Here is an 18,549-nt window from a genome sequence, read left to right as displayed (position 1 = left end):
TTTTGATTTTTTTGCACTCTCAGATTCCAGATTTCCAATAGTTGTATCTCAGCCAAATATTGTCCTAACAAACCATACATCAGTGGAAAGCTTATTTATTATAAGCTTTCAGATTATGTATACATCTCAATTTAAAACAAATTTACCCATGTGACTGGCTTTGTGGTCCAGGGTCACATATGAATGATCAAATTAAGCATAAAATGACACAAGAAGCAGCAGCATGCGTGTGGGAGACGACCCACCACAGTGCTTGTCGATGAAGTCCTTTATCGGGCCAAGGTTGGGCTGAAACACCAGCTCCCACTGACTCCATTCCTGCAGATCCTGCAGAAGAGGCGCAGAGCGCAGACACACACACGCTTGATGCCGGCTCACCTCGCCCAGCAGACCCACCGTATCTGACACAGACTCCCTGAGAACACACACACACTCAATGAGGCCTCCTATCAACAGGGTCTTATGAAGGACAGTGTAAGGTCATCTGACAACTCTGAGATGTTGGGCTTTTCAGAAAGTGTTTTTCAGACTAGTGGAAAGAAAACATCCAAGATATATTTTAACTATATCTTTTAGAGCACTAAAATCTTATTTGAATGTGTTTGAAAAAGTCTCTTCTGCTCATCAAGGCTGCATTTATTTGATCAAAATACAGTATTAACCATGAAATATTATTATAATGTAAATCATCATTTTCTATGTGAATATACAGTAAAGTGTAATTTATTCCTGTGATCAAAGCTGAATGTTCAGCATCATTACTCCAGTCTTCAGTGTCACATGATCCACCAGAAATCACTCTAATATGATGATTTGATGATCAAGGAACATTTATGATTATTATTAATATTGAAATCAGTAATGTACAATTATTTTTCCAGGATTATTTGATGAATAGAAAGTTCAAAGGAATAGCGTTTATCTGAAACAGAATCTTTTCTAACATTATAAATGTCTTTACTGTCACTTTTGATCGATTTAATGCGTCCTTGATGAATATAAGTATTAATTGTACTGAAATGCCAACACCTTCAGTAGTGTTTAAAAAGCATCCCAGAATGCACCTTGTGAATTTATTTGAGAGAATGACCTCTAAATTGAGAATCTGCTTATAACATTAAATCCTATATAACATAATTTTCATAACTTTACTATTAATCTGAAATGTTGAAAACAGTGGTGTATTGTATAAGCTCTGATCCAGTTCTACAGTCGTTTATTCACAGGTTATACACTCACCTAAAGGATTTGCCATTGTTATGTGCAATGGCAAATTTATTAGTTATGTGCAGCTTGTCAGTGACGTACAGCTCAGTAAACGCGGCTCACTCCGAAACCACTGAGAGTTCGAGTCGCTTAGGGACTGTTCGTTATTTATTTAAGGGGCCACCGGAGGAGTTTTGAGATCTGTTGTCAAAAAAGACATGACCCTCCCTTCGCCAGCAATAAATTTTTCTATGACCCTCCAAAATGATTGTGAAAAAAGGCATGACCCTCCCCGATAATTTATTGATTAGCCTAATTCTGTACTGGTTTGCGCTTGGCAAAGATGTTCAGATAGCCATTGTTTGTTTGTTTTTTAAACCATAAACTCTTGATTTCTCATCTTACTAGGGCTGTAACGATAGACCAAACCTACGATTCGGTTCGTATCACGATTTTTTATTTTAGATTTGAAAAAAAAAATCATGTTTTCGGTGCTGATGCGGTGTGACTCGTTCAACATGTGGGTTGCGTTGCGAATAAAGCATCTAAAAGCTGTCACAAAGAACCGGCAAAAGTAATGATTATTAATATGTCATATATAGCTAGACATTTTAATTGTTTTTAATAAACAAGTGTTTTCTGTGTCTACTGCAAAGATGAAGTTGACGATGCGTCGCGATCTTCTCAGAACGCGCCAGAGAGAAATGCACATTTCATAAGGAGAAAGCAGTCTGTTTTCCTTCGTTTTGAATTGTTCTGCATGTTTAAAAGTAGACATTTCAAGCTTTCTATATATTTCTCAGGTCTGTGAGGCAAGTAGCATACCTTACGCTGAGTTTCGGTTCATTTATGAGACAAGAGTCCAGTTCACTCGCCCGCGCCTCCGTGTCATGATTATCTATTTTCTACTATATTTAGACTACTTCTTATTTATTAAATCCAGATGAAACATTGATTAAAATTAAGATAAAATTAATAAAAAAACGAAATTCACTTTAAAGAAAGGCTTTGTGCTTTCTGTTTGAGGTCTCTGTGCAATTTTTAAAGTCGCTTCAGAGCAGTCATATCCGTGCGTAATGGAGAACTGTCACGTCCGTAACATTTTTTTTTTTTTTTACATCAATGCAAACACGAAAAATAAAATAAAAATAATATAAAATGTAATTTTCTGTGGAGGCCGATCTTTATTCATCCGGTGGGTATATATATTTTGGTTTGCACAGTGTAATTTATAGAATTACTAAAAAATATTTTGCCACCTAAAAGTTAAAGATTTTTTTGTGTCACGTCACATGTGTATTTCCCTCATATTAAATATAAAACGCATGTGTAGACTGATATTTTTCTAATGTCTTGACTCCTTTCAGACGTTTCAAATAAATGCTTTTTCTGCGAATTTTTATTTTAAGTTTTGACTGCAAATGTCACGTCCATTCACTGGAATCGCCCAATTTTAACGAATTTATCCTCAACTAGTTTTTGTGGTGTAGGTCTATGTATTTTTTGTTAACTTAAATAATAGCCTACTAATAGTGATTTAAAGATGTGGTAGCGCTGCGAAGATCGCGAGTCGTCAACTTCTTCTGTCTAGCCGACACTGACATAAAAAATAACTGTTTTATTAGTAAACAATTAAAATGTCTCCTGCTATATTGAACATATTTGCCTGTTCCTTACAAAACACTGACAGTGGGGTTTTTTGACTGTTTTCTTCTTTTTTTTTTTTTTTCTTTTTTTTTTTGAGCAGCTGCGGACAAATTATTTCGACACACACACACACACACACAATATTGATAAACAGGACAATAAAAATTTCATTTAATTTATTGTTTAATAAAATTATAAGCCTATTATTTTTAGTTTATTAACAGCAACAACAGCTGTAAAGATGAAGTTGACGATCGCCATCTCCGTAGTAGTGAACACGCCTATAGAGAGAAATGCACATCATTACATAACCAGAGAGTAGCCTATTTCTTTTCGTTTTAAATTGTTAAAAAGACATTTCAAGCTTTCTTAAGATATATTTCATGTATGTGAGGCATATGCTGAGTTTCGTTAAGTTAGGATGAGATGCGCTCCTGTTTACGAGCAGTGCAAGTGACCACGCGGGCGCCTCTATGATTGTGTTGTCTGCTATATTTGGTATTTGGCAATTGGTTGATAAAAAAAAAAATATTAAAATTAAGATACAATTTATACAAAACGAAATTCACTTAAAAAAATCGTTTTCTGCAAAACAAAACTTAATTAAGTGGTCAAAATCATGTCTGACCCCGCTCCATGTCTCTCGATATTGCGTATACTCGTGTGTGCGGTTCACTTTTCATAATCAACATAGATGAAAAAATAACATTATTATATTTTAACAAAAATTAAACTAAATGAGCTTATTTAATGGTAACAACACAGTAGGCCTACAGACTCTGTATTTGTACAAATTGCTGCACATTCATTTTATTCTGAATTTTGCACACACAAGTTGAAAGGCATTTGTTTGTGCATGCATGTAAAACATATCTGCAACATTTATCAAGTTCACTGATAATTATGCGTGCATTTATTAATTATTATCTTAATGAATAATGTAACAAGGACGAAGCATGTAAACTGTTTGTTTAGAATTTGGATCGATCATCGCAAATAGATCCGAATGAAGAAATGTACAAAACCATAGGCTATAGAAAATGGGTGGGCCCGGACCTAAATGCCCACCCGGGCCCAATGGTAGCGCCGCGGCTGGTGGTAGCCCTACATCTTACACATCGTAGAAACAAAATAAGAATGGAAACTAAAATATGCAGTATCGCCCTGTATACAGCGCACATTCTATCAGCAGTTCTGGCGCCTCAGTCCCAATACTGTTAAACTCGACGTACGTTCACATCACATGTTAATGCAGCGGTAGAGTTAGGCTACACTCACAGGACACTGTGCACTTAACAAAAGTTCATTATTTGCTCGTGCTTTAAAGCTTTGCCGGGTAAACATTTCTTTGGCATTCTGTTCTGACATGATGCACTTTTTCTAAGCGCGACCTGAAGCGCACACTGTCAAACAGCGCCAAACTGGATTTTTGTTGGGTCAGACCTATCTGATATCGAAGGGGGGCTGATAACGCGAGATCAACATGGAGCTAAATGGAAAAAAATAGCACAAAACAAGCCACTTTGAAATGTTGCTGTTTTAATGAATATAAAAGTTGGGTGACCCTCCCCCTAGACTAAAAAAAGTTGGATGACCCTCCCCTCAACAAAGAATAAAAAGACATGACCCTCCCCTATTTTCCTCCGGTGGCCCCTTCCATAAATACCGAACGGTCCCTTATAACGAGCATTTGAAAAAGCAGCACGCGCCAAACATCTTTCCAGACATGAGATGCATTTATGAACCTCTAGTGTGTGTGTGTGTGTGTGTGTGTGTGTGTGTGTCAAACATCTTTCCAGACATGAGATGCATTTATGAACCTCTAGTGTGTGTGTGTGTGTGTGTGTGTGTGTGTGTGTGTGTGTGTGTCAAACATCTTTCCAGACATGAGACGCATTTATGAACCTCTAGTGTGTGTGTGTGTGTGTGTGTTTGTGTCAAACATCTTTCCAGACATGAGACGCATTTATGAACCTCTTGTCCAACAACAGACAACATTAATAACACGCTTTTCCTCCAAACTCAATTCATGAGGATAGCCGAGCTCCTCCTCCTGCGTGTGTGTGTGTGTGTGTGAGAAACGCCCTCTGGTGTTCAGATGGATGTGTGTGTGTGTGTGTGTGTGTGTGTGTGTGTGTGTGTGTGTGTGTGTGTGTGTTGAGAAACAACCTCTGGTGTTCAGATGGAGCATGTACTACTGATCAGCCGCTGCACTGATAAGCTGCACATGAAATAATCGCAGCATTTGCCCAATCGCGTGCGGTTTCGTTGTGATTAATCGCGCAGCAGCCTCAGGCTCACCCGGACCCGTCGGGCATCAGTGGACACTCATAGCGCACGACACTGGTGGCGGCGTTTTTCACCAGACAACCCAGGGGCCCGTGACCCAGCTCCCGGCTGTCCCTGATGCCGTAGTGGTTCCTCAGGGCCGCCTCGATGAACGGCAGCTGATCCGGGACAACAGAACAAACAAATGTTAAAAACCCATTTAATTTGGTGTTACGGACACATTTTCATGCATCCCTATGTAAAATATATATTTTAAATGAAATAAAATGAATGAAATTGTTTTAACATGAAACTTCTAAATATTGTTTCTTCTTTAAAAGGAATCCAACCTTAGATCCGTATTCCAAAGCATTCATGAACTACAACCACACTTGTTTGTTCATCTGATTCTACAGTAAGTAGGAGGCTGTCTTTTCTCTGTCACGGCAAATATTAATCAGAGATGTGATCTGTCACACTGTGCAAAAGCTCTTCTGACACGTAACATGCACAGACAAGCTGGCGGCAGAACTCACTCTGCTGGCGTCTCCCTCCCCGCACTGTTTGATGAACTCAAGCACGTCTTGTCTGCGAGGTCTGAACCCGCTGGCTCCGGGATCTTGGCTGTCGATGGAGACGGCGCCCCCTGCTGCCTCCTGGAGGATCTGTGGGAACAGCAACACACACACACACACGCCATGAGAACATTTACTAAATATCTTCATGGATCATGATCTTTACTTAAAGGAAAAGTTCACTTTTAAAATGAAAATTCTGTCATCATATACTCACCCTCATGTTGTTTCAAACCTGTATGAATTTCTTTCTTCTGCTGAACAGAAAGGAAGATATTTAGAAGAATGTCAGTAACCAGACAGTTTTTGGGTCCCATTGACTTCCATAGTATATTTTTTTCCTACTATGGAAGTCAATGGGACCCAAAAACTGTCTGGTTACTGATAATCTTCTAAATATCTTCCTTACTGTTCAGCAGAAGAAAGAAATTCATACAGGTTTGAAACAACATGAGGGTGAGTATATGATGACAGAATTTTCATTTTAAAAGTGAACTTCTCCTTTAATATCCTCATGATTTTTGGCATAGAAGAAAAATCGCTAATTTTGACCCATAACATGTATTGTTGGCTATTGCCACAGATATACCCGTGCGACTCTTGACTGCTTCTGTGGTCCAGGGTCACATATGAGTAAATATAAGGCAGAGACATATTGTTTCTTTGAAATAACACTCTTATGGATACGTTTTGTGAGTTAAGGTGCATTTGTATTAAGTAATTTGGTGAGGTTAATTTGTAAAAGAAAGACTGCACACATTTATATTCAAACGCGCATATATCTGTAGACTAAAACCCATGATACGCATGTCCACGATTCACCGATTTCACAGTTTCACGTTTTTGAAGTTTATGTGGAGATGATAACGTTTAAAAAAAAATCAAAACTTGTGCCTTGGAACCAGTTTCAAAGTTTGCGTTCGTGAGCCACCGAACACTGTTGTCGTGCAAACGAACGGCCAGAACACATTAAACATTTTCAGTTAAAGCGGTGTCTTGTAAGCGGCCGCTAAATTAATAATAATAATAATAATAATAATAATAATAATAATACATTTTATTTATAGGTGCCGTACGTGACACTCAAGGACACCTTACATGCAGATAAAACGCATAAAACAATTTGAAAAAAAAAAAAAAAAATACTAATAATAATAATAATAATTTATGATCTTTGCAATGGAAGTGAATCAATGAAAACTTTATCTGGACAATAACTTTATTCTAGATCTGCTGTAAAGCCTAAACAATCTCTGTTACTGTAATCTCCTGTCATCACTGTAAAGCTGCTGTGAAACATCTATATTGGTAAAGCGCTGTATAAATGAAGGAGACTAGACTTGACTTGGAGGTGAAGCAGAAACACACACCTCTTTGTTTTTGATAATGAAGTCCAGGTAAGTTCCCTGCTGCAGCTGACTGAAGTCTGTGAATCTGAAGTGCTCTGCCATCATCTTCTCCAGCGTGCGCAGCTGAGCTAGGCTAGGTGTGCTAGTGAAGCTGGCGACATGATCCTGGAAATAGCTCTGCACGTCAGCTATGCAAAACAGGACCACATCATTAGGCAGGAAAGTATTTAAATCAAGTATGAACATTTGATCCAACAAACACTGATACTGATTATGCACACTCCCCATAGTCATCGTCATCCTAGGAAAAGGAGAACCGTAATAATAAGGGAATCTATAGATTTGCATCAGAACGATGCTACGGTGGCCGAGAGAGCTCAACGCGCTGCAACTGAAGAAAACACATGCAAATAGAAAAACACCAGCAAATTAAGAAAACATCTTCATCAGTTTCACAACACATGTGTGCTCCAAATACTCACAACACAAACAAATATAGAAACGCGCTGCAAAAGTTCACAACACAAACAAATACAAAAACGAGCTGCAAAAGTTCACAACACAACCAAATACAGAAACGCGCTGCAAAAGTTCACAACACAAACAAATACAAAAACGAGCTACAAATACAACAGAACACAACGGAAATGTTTCCGGGGAAGCCAATAAGCGACGGACCCGGCTGGGATGTGCTTACAGAGCTGTCTACTTTTATTATTATTTAATTTTTTTGCAAAACATACAGAGATGACACGTTTATGACATACAACTTTGTATACAAAATACAAAATGTATTTACAATATGTTCAATGTCATAATACTAAAAAGAACAATGAGCTGAAGACTAAAATAAATAAATAAATAAAGATAGAGAAAAAGACCATGAGGGAAAGACATTAATCTATACATCAGTTACATTGTACACATTTTGTCATGTTATGTTAAAATAAGTTTCATAAGAAATGTTAGAATGCAGCTAGGGTCCAAATATGAGACGGCAAGTTTTAAAGTTGAGACACTCACACACAGATATAATGCATATTTTAAAAACTTTGTTGTATAAAATGTATATTTATTTGCAACAGTTATGTTAACAGCAATAATCCTATATTTCTGGTAAGAACAGCTATTCAGCTGATGGACACGCGCTGCGTTGTCATGGGAACATCCCAGGTGAAAATAATGAGGAAATTACGTTGTCTTTCGTTGCTCCCTTCATCAACATAATGGCACACAAGTGCCCCGCTCCCTCCAAAGTGCCCAATTCAAGCTCTGCCGTCTGCCCTTTTAAGAGAGTAGGGCATAGGTAAAGCTCACGAGCAATAAGCACGTCCCAGCCGTCCGTCCGTCACTTATTGGGTTCCCCGGAAACATTTCCGTTGTGTTCTGTCCTATATTTGCAGCGCGTTTTTGTATTTGTTTGTGTTGTGAACTTTTGCAGTGCGTTTCTGTATTTGGTTGTGTTGTGAACTTTTGCAGCGCGTTTCTGTATTTGTTTGTGTTGTGAGTATTTGGAGCACACATGTGTTGTGAAACTGATGAAGATGTTTTCTTAATTTGCGGGTGTTTTTTCTATTTGCATGTGTTTTCTTCAGTTGCAGCGCGTTGAGCTCTCTCGGCCACCGTACGATGCAACAAATCAATGCAATCTTTCTTAACAAAATTCAAGCACCTGAGCAAAAGTAATTTAGAAGTTAGACTGTCAGCTGACTAAAATTTTACTGAATTAAAAGTTTTTCAATCATTAAAAAACAAAAGTTGCATCTGTTAATATTATTTAATGAACCAGAGCTGACAATGAGCAGTTGTTATTTTTAATAATAACTAAGATTAATCATCAACAATTTAACAGACGTCTTGCATATTGTTAGTTAATGCATTAACAGGGATTAAAGTGAAAAAAATTCTTCTGACTGAATTTTTTTTTTAGGCCAAGTCATATTCCTTTAACATTTTTAATAGTCGAGACCAATAGCGTTTTAAGGGGAGACGTTTTAAACCGCTTTAATATTGCCAGTAGGCGTATTTTAGAAGCTATTTTAATCTATGAAAACCAGGCAGGGAGCATGTGTAGGCTACTGTAGAGCACGAACGGCAGCATTGTGACTAGCTTCTGATTGATGGCGACCTAGCACTTTTTTGCCATTATTGCCATATTGAAGTCTCCTGTGACATACTGTGCAAAGACACGTACCTGGCTGTTTGATTTTTTTAGTCCACAAACTAAAAGGCTTGCCATTCTCCCCCCCATTTCGCTAAGCCAAGCCCATCTCCATTTATTTTTAACACTTTTATCGATCTCCGATACATCGGAGCCTTCCTGCATTTAGGGCTGGGCGATATGGACCAAAAGTCATATCCTGATATATTTAGGCTGAATATCGATATACGATATATATCCCGATATTTTTTCCGCAAAGTGAGAGCAAATGTTCAGTCAAAGTCAAAGCCAAATATGACATGTCACAAGTAGTTTTATTGAAACCAGCTATTTCAGTGAACAGTTGCAAAATCAAATTAACAAATAATAAACAGGTTTCTTCATCTAAGTTAGGGCTACACGATTATGACAAAAATCATAATTGCTGATTATTCCCTTCGAATTGTAATTGCGATTTATTAATTATGATTATCAAAGTTTACATATATAAACAAATTTTGTGTAAACATGTTATAATTTGCATATATATATACCTACATATATACCTACATATATATAAACTCAGCAAAAAAAGAAACGTCCTCTGACTTTCAACTGTTTTTACTTTCAGTAAACTTAATGTGTGTAAATATTTGTATGAACACTAAAAGAGTCAACACCATAAGACAAAAACTAAAAATGTTTCACAGACATGTGACTAACAGAAATAGAATAATGTGTCCCTGAATGAAGGGAGGCTCAAAATCAAAAGTACCAGTCAGTATCTGGTGTGGCCACCAGCTGCTTGAAGTACTGCAGTGCATCTCCTCCTCATGGACTGGTCCAGATTTGTCAGTTCTTGCTGTGAGATGTTACCCCACTCTTCCACCAAGGCACTTGCAAGTTCCTGGACATTTCTGGGGGGAATGGCCCTAGCCCTCACCCTGCGATCCAACAGGTCCCAGACGTGCTCAATGGGATTGAGATCCGGGCTCTTCGCTGGCCATGGCAGAACACTGACATTGCTGTCATGCAAAAACTCACGCACAGAACGAGCAGAATGGCTGGTGGCATTGTCCTGCTGGAGGATCATGTCCGGATGAGCATGCATAAAGGGTACCACATGAGGGAGGAGGATGTCTTCCCTGTACCGCAAGGCATTGAGATTGCCTGCAATGACAACAAGCTCAGTCCGATGGTGATGTGATATACAGCCCCAGACCATGACGGACCCCCCACCTCCAAATCAATCCCGCTCCAGGGTACAGGCCTCGGTATAACGCTCATTCCTTCGACGATAAACACGAATCCGTCCATCACCCCTGGTGAGACAAAACCGTGACTCATCAGTGAAGAGCACTTTTTGCCACTCCTGTCTGGTCCAGCGAAGGTGGGTTTGTGCCCATAGGCGGCGTTGTTGCTGGTGATGTCTGGTAAGGACCTGCCTTACAACAGGCCTACAAGCCCTAAGTCCAGCCTCTCTCAGCCTATCCATCCTGTACCTGTCACGCAGGTGTGATATTCGGATGTACCGATCTTGTGCAGGTGTTGTTACACGTGGTCTTCCACTGCGAGGATGATCAGCTGTCCTTCCTGTCTCCCTGTAGCGCTGTCTTAGGCGTCTCACAGTGCGGACATGGCAATTTATTGCCCTAGCCACATCAGCAGTCCTCATGCCTCCCTGCAGCATGCCTAATGCACGTTCACGCAGATGAGCAGGGACCCTGGGCATCTTTCTTTGGGTGTTTTTCACAGTCGGTAGACAAGTCTCTTTAGTGTCCTGCGTTTTTAGAACTGTGACCTTAAATGCCTACTCTATGTAAGCTGTTAAGGTCTTAACGACCATTCCACAGGTGCATGTTAATTAATTGATTATGGTTAATTGAACATGCATGGAAAACATTGTTTAAACCCTTTACAATGAAGATCTGTAAAGTTATTTGGATTTTTACAACATTATTGTTGAAATACACAGTCCTGAAAAAGGGACGTTTCTTTTTTTGCTGAGTTTATATATATATATATATATATATATATATATATATATATATATATATATATATATATACACATACATACATATATATACAAATTATAACACGTTTACACAAAATTTGTTAACACACACAAGTACTTTTCCCCTTTACTTAACATAAATTGTAAGAATATGACTAATAGTAAAGACTAGTACTAATAAATAAACATTAGGCCTATGCTAAAGCTATTAAATAGCAGTCCCAAACTAGTTTTTGTTAATACAGTGTTGGTATGAGCCACTACAGTCATTTAAAAATATAAAAAATAACACAAAGAAAAATAGTGGCATTTTGGGGTTAATATGGAAACGACAGTTAGCCTACCATGGTGAACACACAATATTAACAATTAATGAAACATGGAAACTGCTCCTGGTGAATAGAATGAAAATCATACCTGCATTACTTTTATTTCGTGTAATTTACAACGTAACGGCGTTGCATGCTCGTAGTTTCTTTTGCACTTGATCAGTGAGGCGAGCGTGCGCCGCTGCATTTGCGCGTGCAATTGAGTGAGCGCTACGAGAACAGGATAACGGCTGACAGGACAAGAAAGTCTGTTTTTCTGAAGTGAAAAACTTTATTTCAGCGTACACTTATGTCACTGCCTGGTAGTTCCTATTGTGCTGGGTTTTCTGAAGTAGTCATGATTCGCCTCTCATAACATAACATGCTCTAAACACGCACATAGAGTGGAAAAGGAGAAGCGGGGCGCGGGGAGCAAGGATCACAGCGCAAATTTGAACTATATCAATATATGCGATATGGTCTAATTCCATATCGCATTTCAAAAATATATCGATTTATTTTTTATATATAGCTGTAGCCTGACATGCACTTTCCGTGAGCGGTAATTGAAAACCCGGAGTGGACCATGAGCGAAGTGATTACAGAGTGCTTAGAGTGGAGAGAGGAACGTGCTTTTGCTCCACTCCAGGCTTTGATCACATCCCCCTCAGCAGGGTGAATACACCTCGTCTTTTCCTTAATTTCAGACCTATTCAAACTAAAATTAAGACATTTATTACACTATTTGAGAAATGAAAGCCTATTTACGGCCTTAAAATTATGAAAAGTGAATTTAAGACATTAAGGACAGACTGGAACCCTGCAATTGACGGAAATCCGTCATAGACTTGCTGCAATTAACGGAAATCCGTCGTAGCGACGGAGAACTTTAATCCCTGTCATTAACCAATGCTAACTAATAGGACCTTTCTGTAACATGCTACCAATTAATTTTTATAATATGCAGATTAATTAATTAATTAAATTAACTGCAATTAAATCAAAAACCTCAATAAATGCTAAGAAAACCCCAACAAATACAGATAAATAACTAAAATATTATGAAAAGTTTCTATTCATTGTCATGTTACCCTTTTAAGGCACCGATATACTTCAAGTGAAATCGAAGAATGAATTAGTGTGACGTCTTTTCCAACAAAATCATGCCAAAACCAAGTTCATTAATGGATTTCAAGAACAATTTTTGATTTTATTTTTTGATTCCAAAAAACGAGCGTAAAAAGAGACAAAAGTGGATACAGGCCTTGAAACAGAGCGACACGTGTCATGGGGGGGGGGGGCAATCCAACTGTCCCCATTGACTTTGTATTGTGTGAAGCTGCCTCCTCAAGTTCAAGTTTCAAGTTTACTTTATTTATATAGCACATTTAAAACAGCCACAGACTTACCAAAGTGCTTCACATCAAAAGAACAGCATTATAAAATAATTAAAACAGACAGATTAAAAAAATAAAATAAAAAAAAATCCTCCTTGTCATTTCTGACTTGTAACAAAAAACAAAACAAAATGTCTAAAAGCTGCTATGTGACAAGGTGTACTGCAAACAAGCTAAAAAAAAAACAGAAATAAGTGTTTATAAGCTGTTGACCCCAAAAAACGAGCGTTTAAGGACACAAAAGTGGATACAGGCTGAAACAAATCGGTAATCCTGACACTCAGTATGCTCTAAAAATACTACAGGGCCGTTGAATGCTTGAATCTGATTGGTTGACGAACGATCTAAGGTGTGCCTTATTTTCAGGAAATCGCACGGCTAAAGTAGTTCCAGGCAGGTCTTGACCGCATTACAGTTCCATATCACTTTGCGTAGTTAAGTGTAATAACGGAAAATAGGATACAATTCATAACAAGAAAAAGCATTTAGCCCCATGCGCTTGATCTGCAATTTTCAATGTCTAGCTTCACAATCAATAGAAACATGCAGTTTAATTTAATAAATAAAATATATAGTTCTATCTATAATCAATAGAAAATTAAACTGAATATAGGCTTGTTACGAACCGTACACTGTTTTTCTTCTTGTGTATGTTCTTTTGTTTTTCTATTGTTTGTCATTTTTAGCACTTCTAGGTATCGCCTACTTTCGGAACGCTATTGGTGGATGTGCCTGTCAATCATCGTTGGTCGACTGTGACGTCGCGGGATCTCCGCCAGACACCATTGGCTCCGACGCATTTAAAACGGAAGCGGCAGCTGGAAGAGTTGGCGGCTGTTTTGACTTGGCGTGTCACTGTTTGTGTTGTTTGTCTGTGTTATGCTACTACTTTAAACGCTTACGAGATTTCCATGAGAGTTGATGGAACGAGCTGTGTAATGGTTGTCATTAGTGACATTTGTGTTCTTGTTGAACGAGTGCCTTTGACTCTTCTAGCTGCTGAAACTCCACTTAAACTAACTGCTGTCTTTCAGACGACGGAGACGTGGAACAAGCTTAGTAAGTCACGTGACATACATACCTTGCACGTAGGAGTTTCTATGTATTAGATACACTAGTTTAGTGAAGTGCACTAAATATGTACTTTTGTGTTTATTAGTTAGAGTAAGTTCAGGGCGCATTTGCGCTGAAGACTTTTCTTTTCATATTTTTGTTTTCTTATTTAGAGGACCGGGAGGAGACAGTTGGGGTTCTTTTTGTTATATTTATTTCTTTGATTTGTTAGCACTACTTTCAGTTCCCTCTCTCGTTTGTCTTGGTTATATTTATTTCTTATTGTTAATTATTTTTGTTTTCTTAATTGTTTGTAAATGTTTATGGTCTTGGGAGCAATAAATCTTTTGCGGTGATAATTTGATGGTCTTGTGTTTCTCTTGCCACACACTTAAGCCTTTTCTATTGGTCATCTCAATGTTACTTCTTTTAACTCCTAGACAATAACTTTCCACCAAAGGTCATAACATTTAATGGGAGCTCTTCCTGGATCATAATCTTTTTAACATATTTTCGGTGTAGATATTACCGGATGGATTGTTAAATTCTTGGGAGGTAAACAAAATGACCAAAGAAATAGCTATGGTAGTGGCAATAGAATTTGTTGGTTGTGTAGTAGGCTAGTGTAACTTAGGTAAGTTTGTCATAGTATGTAGCAGTTTTGTAGCACTCTTGAGCACGTGACACTGTAATTTAAAATGTTCAGTTTAGAGGAATTTGTTAAGAATCCGTCGTTGGAGTTGCTTAACGTTTGTCGAAACAGGACTTGTTTTTGGTGGCTGATCATTTTAAATTGTTAATTAATAAACAGGATTGTAAAGCCGAAGTTAAGCAAAAGATAATAGACCAGTTACTTGAGCTTAATGTACTTCTCATGTCAAATATTGAAATGGAGGAGACGGCTGATCATCTAAGCCCTGGTGATGAGGTGTTTGCTTCTCTTGAAATGAGAGATAAGAACGTGTGTAGTGGCAGAACCGATGCAGATGCAGGGGTGGAGGCCGTTGCAGATGCTGGTGTTGGACTGCCACCCTTTGAACCGTTCTCTCCACTCTCTGTGGGTTCGCGAGACGATGCGCGGCTGAAAGTCCGTCTGGCACGTCTACATTATGATTCTCAAGAGCATGCCCGTCGGGCTGAACTTGACCTACGTTTGCAGATACGCAAACTCGAAATCGAGGCTGAGACGCAAGTGAGGTTGCGCCAGCTCGAGTTGGACGCTTCAAGGAAGGCTGTGGAGGCTAATCAGCCAGGTCCAGTTTCGCCTTCAAATGTTTCTTCGGTGTCGATATCATCCAGTCCCAATTTTGACGTGAGTAAGTACATTGCTCTTGTTCCACAATTCAGAGAATCAGAAGTTGATTCGTATTTTAATGCGTTTGAACGGATTGCGACTTCTTTGCATTGGCCACTTGAATTCTGGTCTTTGTTACTGCAGTGTAAACTTGTGGGAAAGGCTTTAGAGGTGTACTCCACTTTGTCACTTGAAGAAAGTTTGAAGTATGATTCAGTCAAATTAGCGATACTTCGTGCATATGAACTAGTTCCTGAGGCGTACAGACAGAAGTTTAGGACGCACAGAAAAACTCCTAATCAAACTTTTGTGGAATTTGCTAGAGAAGGGCACGCTTTTTGATAAGTGGTGTGTAGCTAACAATGTGGCAGATTTGAATTCGTTGCGTGAGCTTGTTCTCTTGGAAGAATTTAAGAATTGCTTACCGGAGAAAGTGGTTGTTTACCTAAACGAACAAAAGGTAAATTCTTTATCACAAGCCGCTGTTTTAGCTGACGAATTCATTTTAACCCACAAAAATATCTTTGTTCATTCACGTGTAGAAAATGCACCTGCTGTTCCATCTTTATCTAACACACAATTCGTGCGCTTGAAAAATAATGCACCAAGAGTTAGTGAGGAACGTGACTGTTTTTATTGTCACAAGAAAGGACACGTTGTTGTGGACTGTCTGCGACTTAAACGAAAACAAAACTCACAAGCTAAACCGGTAGGTTTTGTAAAGACTTGTAAACAGACTGTGGCTGTACACTCCAAAGAGGATGTGGATGAAACGTTCCGTCCTTTTATTCTTAAGGGGTTAGTTTCTTTGACTGGTAGTGATGATGATCAAAAAGAAATCACAATGCTTCGTGACACAGGGTCTATGCAAAGTTTTATTGTTGAAAGTGCAATGAAATTCTCTGATGAGACTTCATGTCATTCCAGCGTTTTAGTGCAAGGAATTGAAATGGGATGTGTAAAAAGGCCCCTGCATAATCTGCATTTGAAAAGTGACTTGTGTTCTGGACTTGTCCGAGTTGCAGTTTGTACTTCACTGCCTATGAAAGGGGTAGATTTAATCCTAGGCAATGATTTAGCCGGAGGGAAAGTGATGCCATTATTGGAAGTTCTGGACAAACCGTCAGAAGGTGCATCTGATGAGGTTGGTGAAGCTTATCCTCGTGTTTTTCCTGCCTGCGCTGTCACTTGCGCACAGTCGCGTAAAGAGATTGCTTTGAATGATTCTTTTTTTTCTTCTGTCGTAGACGGAGAGGAAAATTTGGAGCATGAGAAAAAGAAAACAGAAAGGGTTAAAAATTCTGATTTAAATGACACAAATTCGTTGATTTTAAAAATCACACGAGAGGAATTAATCACTGCACAGAAAAAAGATGAAACCTTGACTACACTTTTTAATTCTGTAGTTCCGCACGATTTGGCTAAGACGAAACAAAGCGCCTATATTTTAGAAAATGACTTGTTGATGCGTAAGTGGTGTTCATCACCTGACCAAGACGAATGGGATATTTTTTATCAAGTTGTGGTTCCTGTCCCATATCGCCCACACGTGTTGTGCTTGGCACATGATCATCCACTGTCGGGTCATTTGGGCATAAGGAAAACTTACAACCGGATTTTAAAGCACTTTTTCTGGCCTGGACTGAAATCTGATGTAACACACTATTGTCGATCTTGTAACGTATGCCAAATTGTGGGAAAGCCAAATCAGGTTGTTTCTCCAGCACCGTTAAACCCAATACCTGTTCTTGGTGAACCGTTCGAACATGTCCTGATTGACTGCGTAGGTCCTTTGAAAAAGTCAAAAAGTGGTAATCAGTTTCTACTAACAGTGATGTGTCTAGCCACCCGATTTCCTGAAGCAATTCCTTTAAGAAAAATCAGTGCACCTGTTGTTGTCAAGGCATTAGTTAAGTTTTTCTCGACATTTGGTTTGCCTAAAGTGGTGCAAAGCGACCAAGGCACAAATTTTACGTCCAAGCTTTTTAATCAAGTCATGCAGACTTTGGGAATTAAACACCGTACTTCTACTGCGTTCCATCCAGAAAGCCAAGGTGCCCTGGAATGTTGTCATCAAACGTTGAAGTCGATGTTGCGAAAATATTGCATGCAAACGGGTAATGAGTGGGATGATGGTACTCCCATGCTGATGTTCGCTATCAGAGAAAGCGTTCAAGAGTCGCTTGGTTTTAGTCCAGCTGAATTGGTTTTCGGACACCAGGTACGTGGTCCGTTGAAAGTTTTAAAAGACCAAATTCTGGAAAAAGACAGTTCGAAAGCGAATGTACTGGAGTACGTAACAAAGTTTCGGAAGCGTTTGCATACGGCTTGCTCAGTTGCAAGAGAGTCTCTTGCCAACGCGCAAAAAGGCATGAAACGAACATTTGACAAAAAGGCTGTTATGCGATCTTTTAAGTCTGGTGACTTAGTTCTGATTTTCTTGCCTATTCCTGGTTCTTCACTGTCGACTCGATTTTTCGGACCTTATGTAGTGAAAGAGAAATTGAGTGAAACAAATTATGCTATCTGTACTCCTGACCGAAAACGAAAAGTTCGCGTTTGTCATGTGAACATGCTGAAACTTTATCATTCGAGATCACAAACTGATGTGAATAACAAAACTCCCGACACTGCTGTTATTTCTGTTGCGGTTGTGGCAGAAAAGCCTGTTACTGATGCTGAAGAAGATGGAGTTATGTTTCAGAATACTTCTCAGACGACTGTGAGGTTGTGCAATTCTGTAATATTGAAAGATCTTGATTCACATTTAACGAATTTGTCTGTTGATCAGAAAGGTGATCTAGTGAGACTCATTTCTGAATTTGCGTGTCTGTTTAAGGACGTACCTGCGTTAACTAATGTCATTCAGCATGATATTGATGTTAAAGATGCTAGTTCGATCCGTCAGCATGCATATAGAGTGAATTCAGTCAAACGTTCAGTTATGCGACAAGAAGTTGATTACTTGCTGAAGAATGGTCTTGCTAAGCCTAGCTCTAGTTCATGGAGTTCTCCATGTATTTTGGTACCGAAACCAGATGGTACTTTTAGGTTTTGCACAGATTTTAGGAAAGTAAATTCACTTACGGTTCCTGATAACTATCCACTTCCTAGGATGGAGGATTGTGTGGATAATGTAGGATATGCAAATTTTGTGAGTAAATTAGATATGCTCAAAGGCTACTGGCAAGTACCACTTACATCCAGAGCTTCTGACATTGCTGCTTTTATCACTCCAGATTCGTTTGCACAATATACGTCCATGGCGTTCGGACTCCGAAACGCACCTGCTACCT

At 38.8% G+C, this 18,549-nt stretch overlaps 1 protein-coding gene across 3 annotated transcripts in view; it reads right to left on the bottom strand.

Annotated features, from left to right (window-relative positions):
- The window catches only part of LOC307153122 (uncharacterized protein), an 88,967-nt gene that overhangs the window by 30,101 nt on the left and 40,317 nt on the right, over window positions 1-18,549 (bottom strand). For all 3 annotated transcript variants that reach the window (XM_079862293.1, XM_079862294.1, XM_079862295.1), the window contains 4 exons: window positions 7,067-7,233; window positions 5,658-5,786; window positions 5,155-5,300; window positions 246-415 (listed from right to left, as the gene is read on the bottom strand). In XM_079862293.1, the coding sequence (XP_079718419.1) occupies window positions 246-415; window positions 5,155-5,300; window positions 5,658-5,786; window positions 7,067-7,233 (612 nt within the window). The remainder of the gene's footprint in view (window positions 1-245; window positions 416-5,154; window positions 5,301-5,657; window positions 5,787-7,066; window positions 7,234-18,549) is intronic.

Source organism: Squalius cephalus, assembly GCF_949319135.1.
Source record: "Squalius cephalus genome assembly, chromosome: 24".
Classification (NCBI taxonomy): domain Eukaryota; kingdom Metazoa; phylum Chordata; class Actinopteri; order Cypriniformes; family Leuciscidae; genus Squalius; species Squalius cephalus.
Note: the sequence above shows the minus strand (reverse complement) of the source record. Positions and strands in the feature narration are given on the sequence as shown.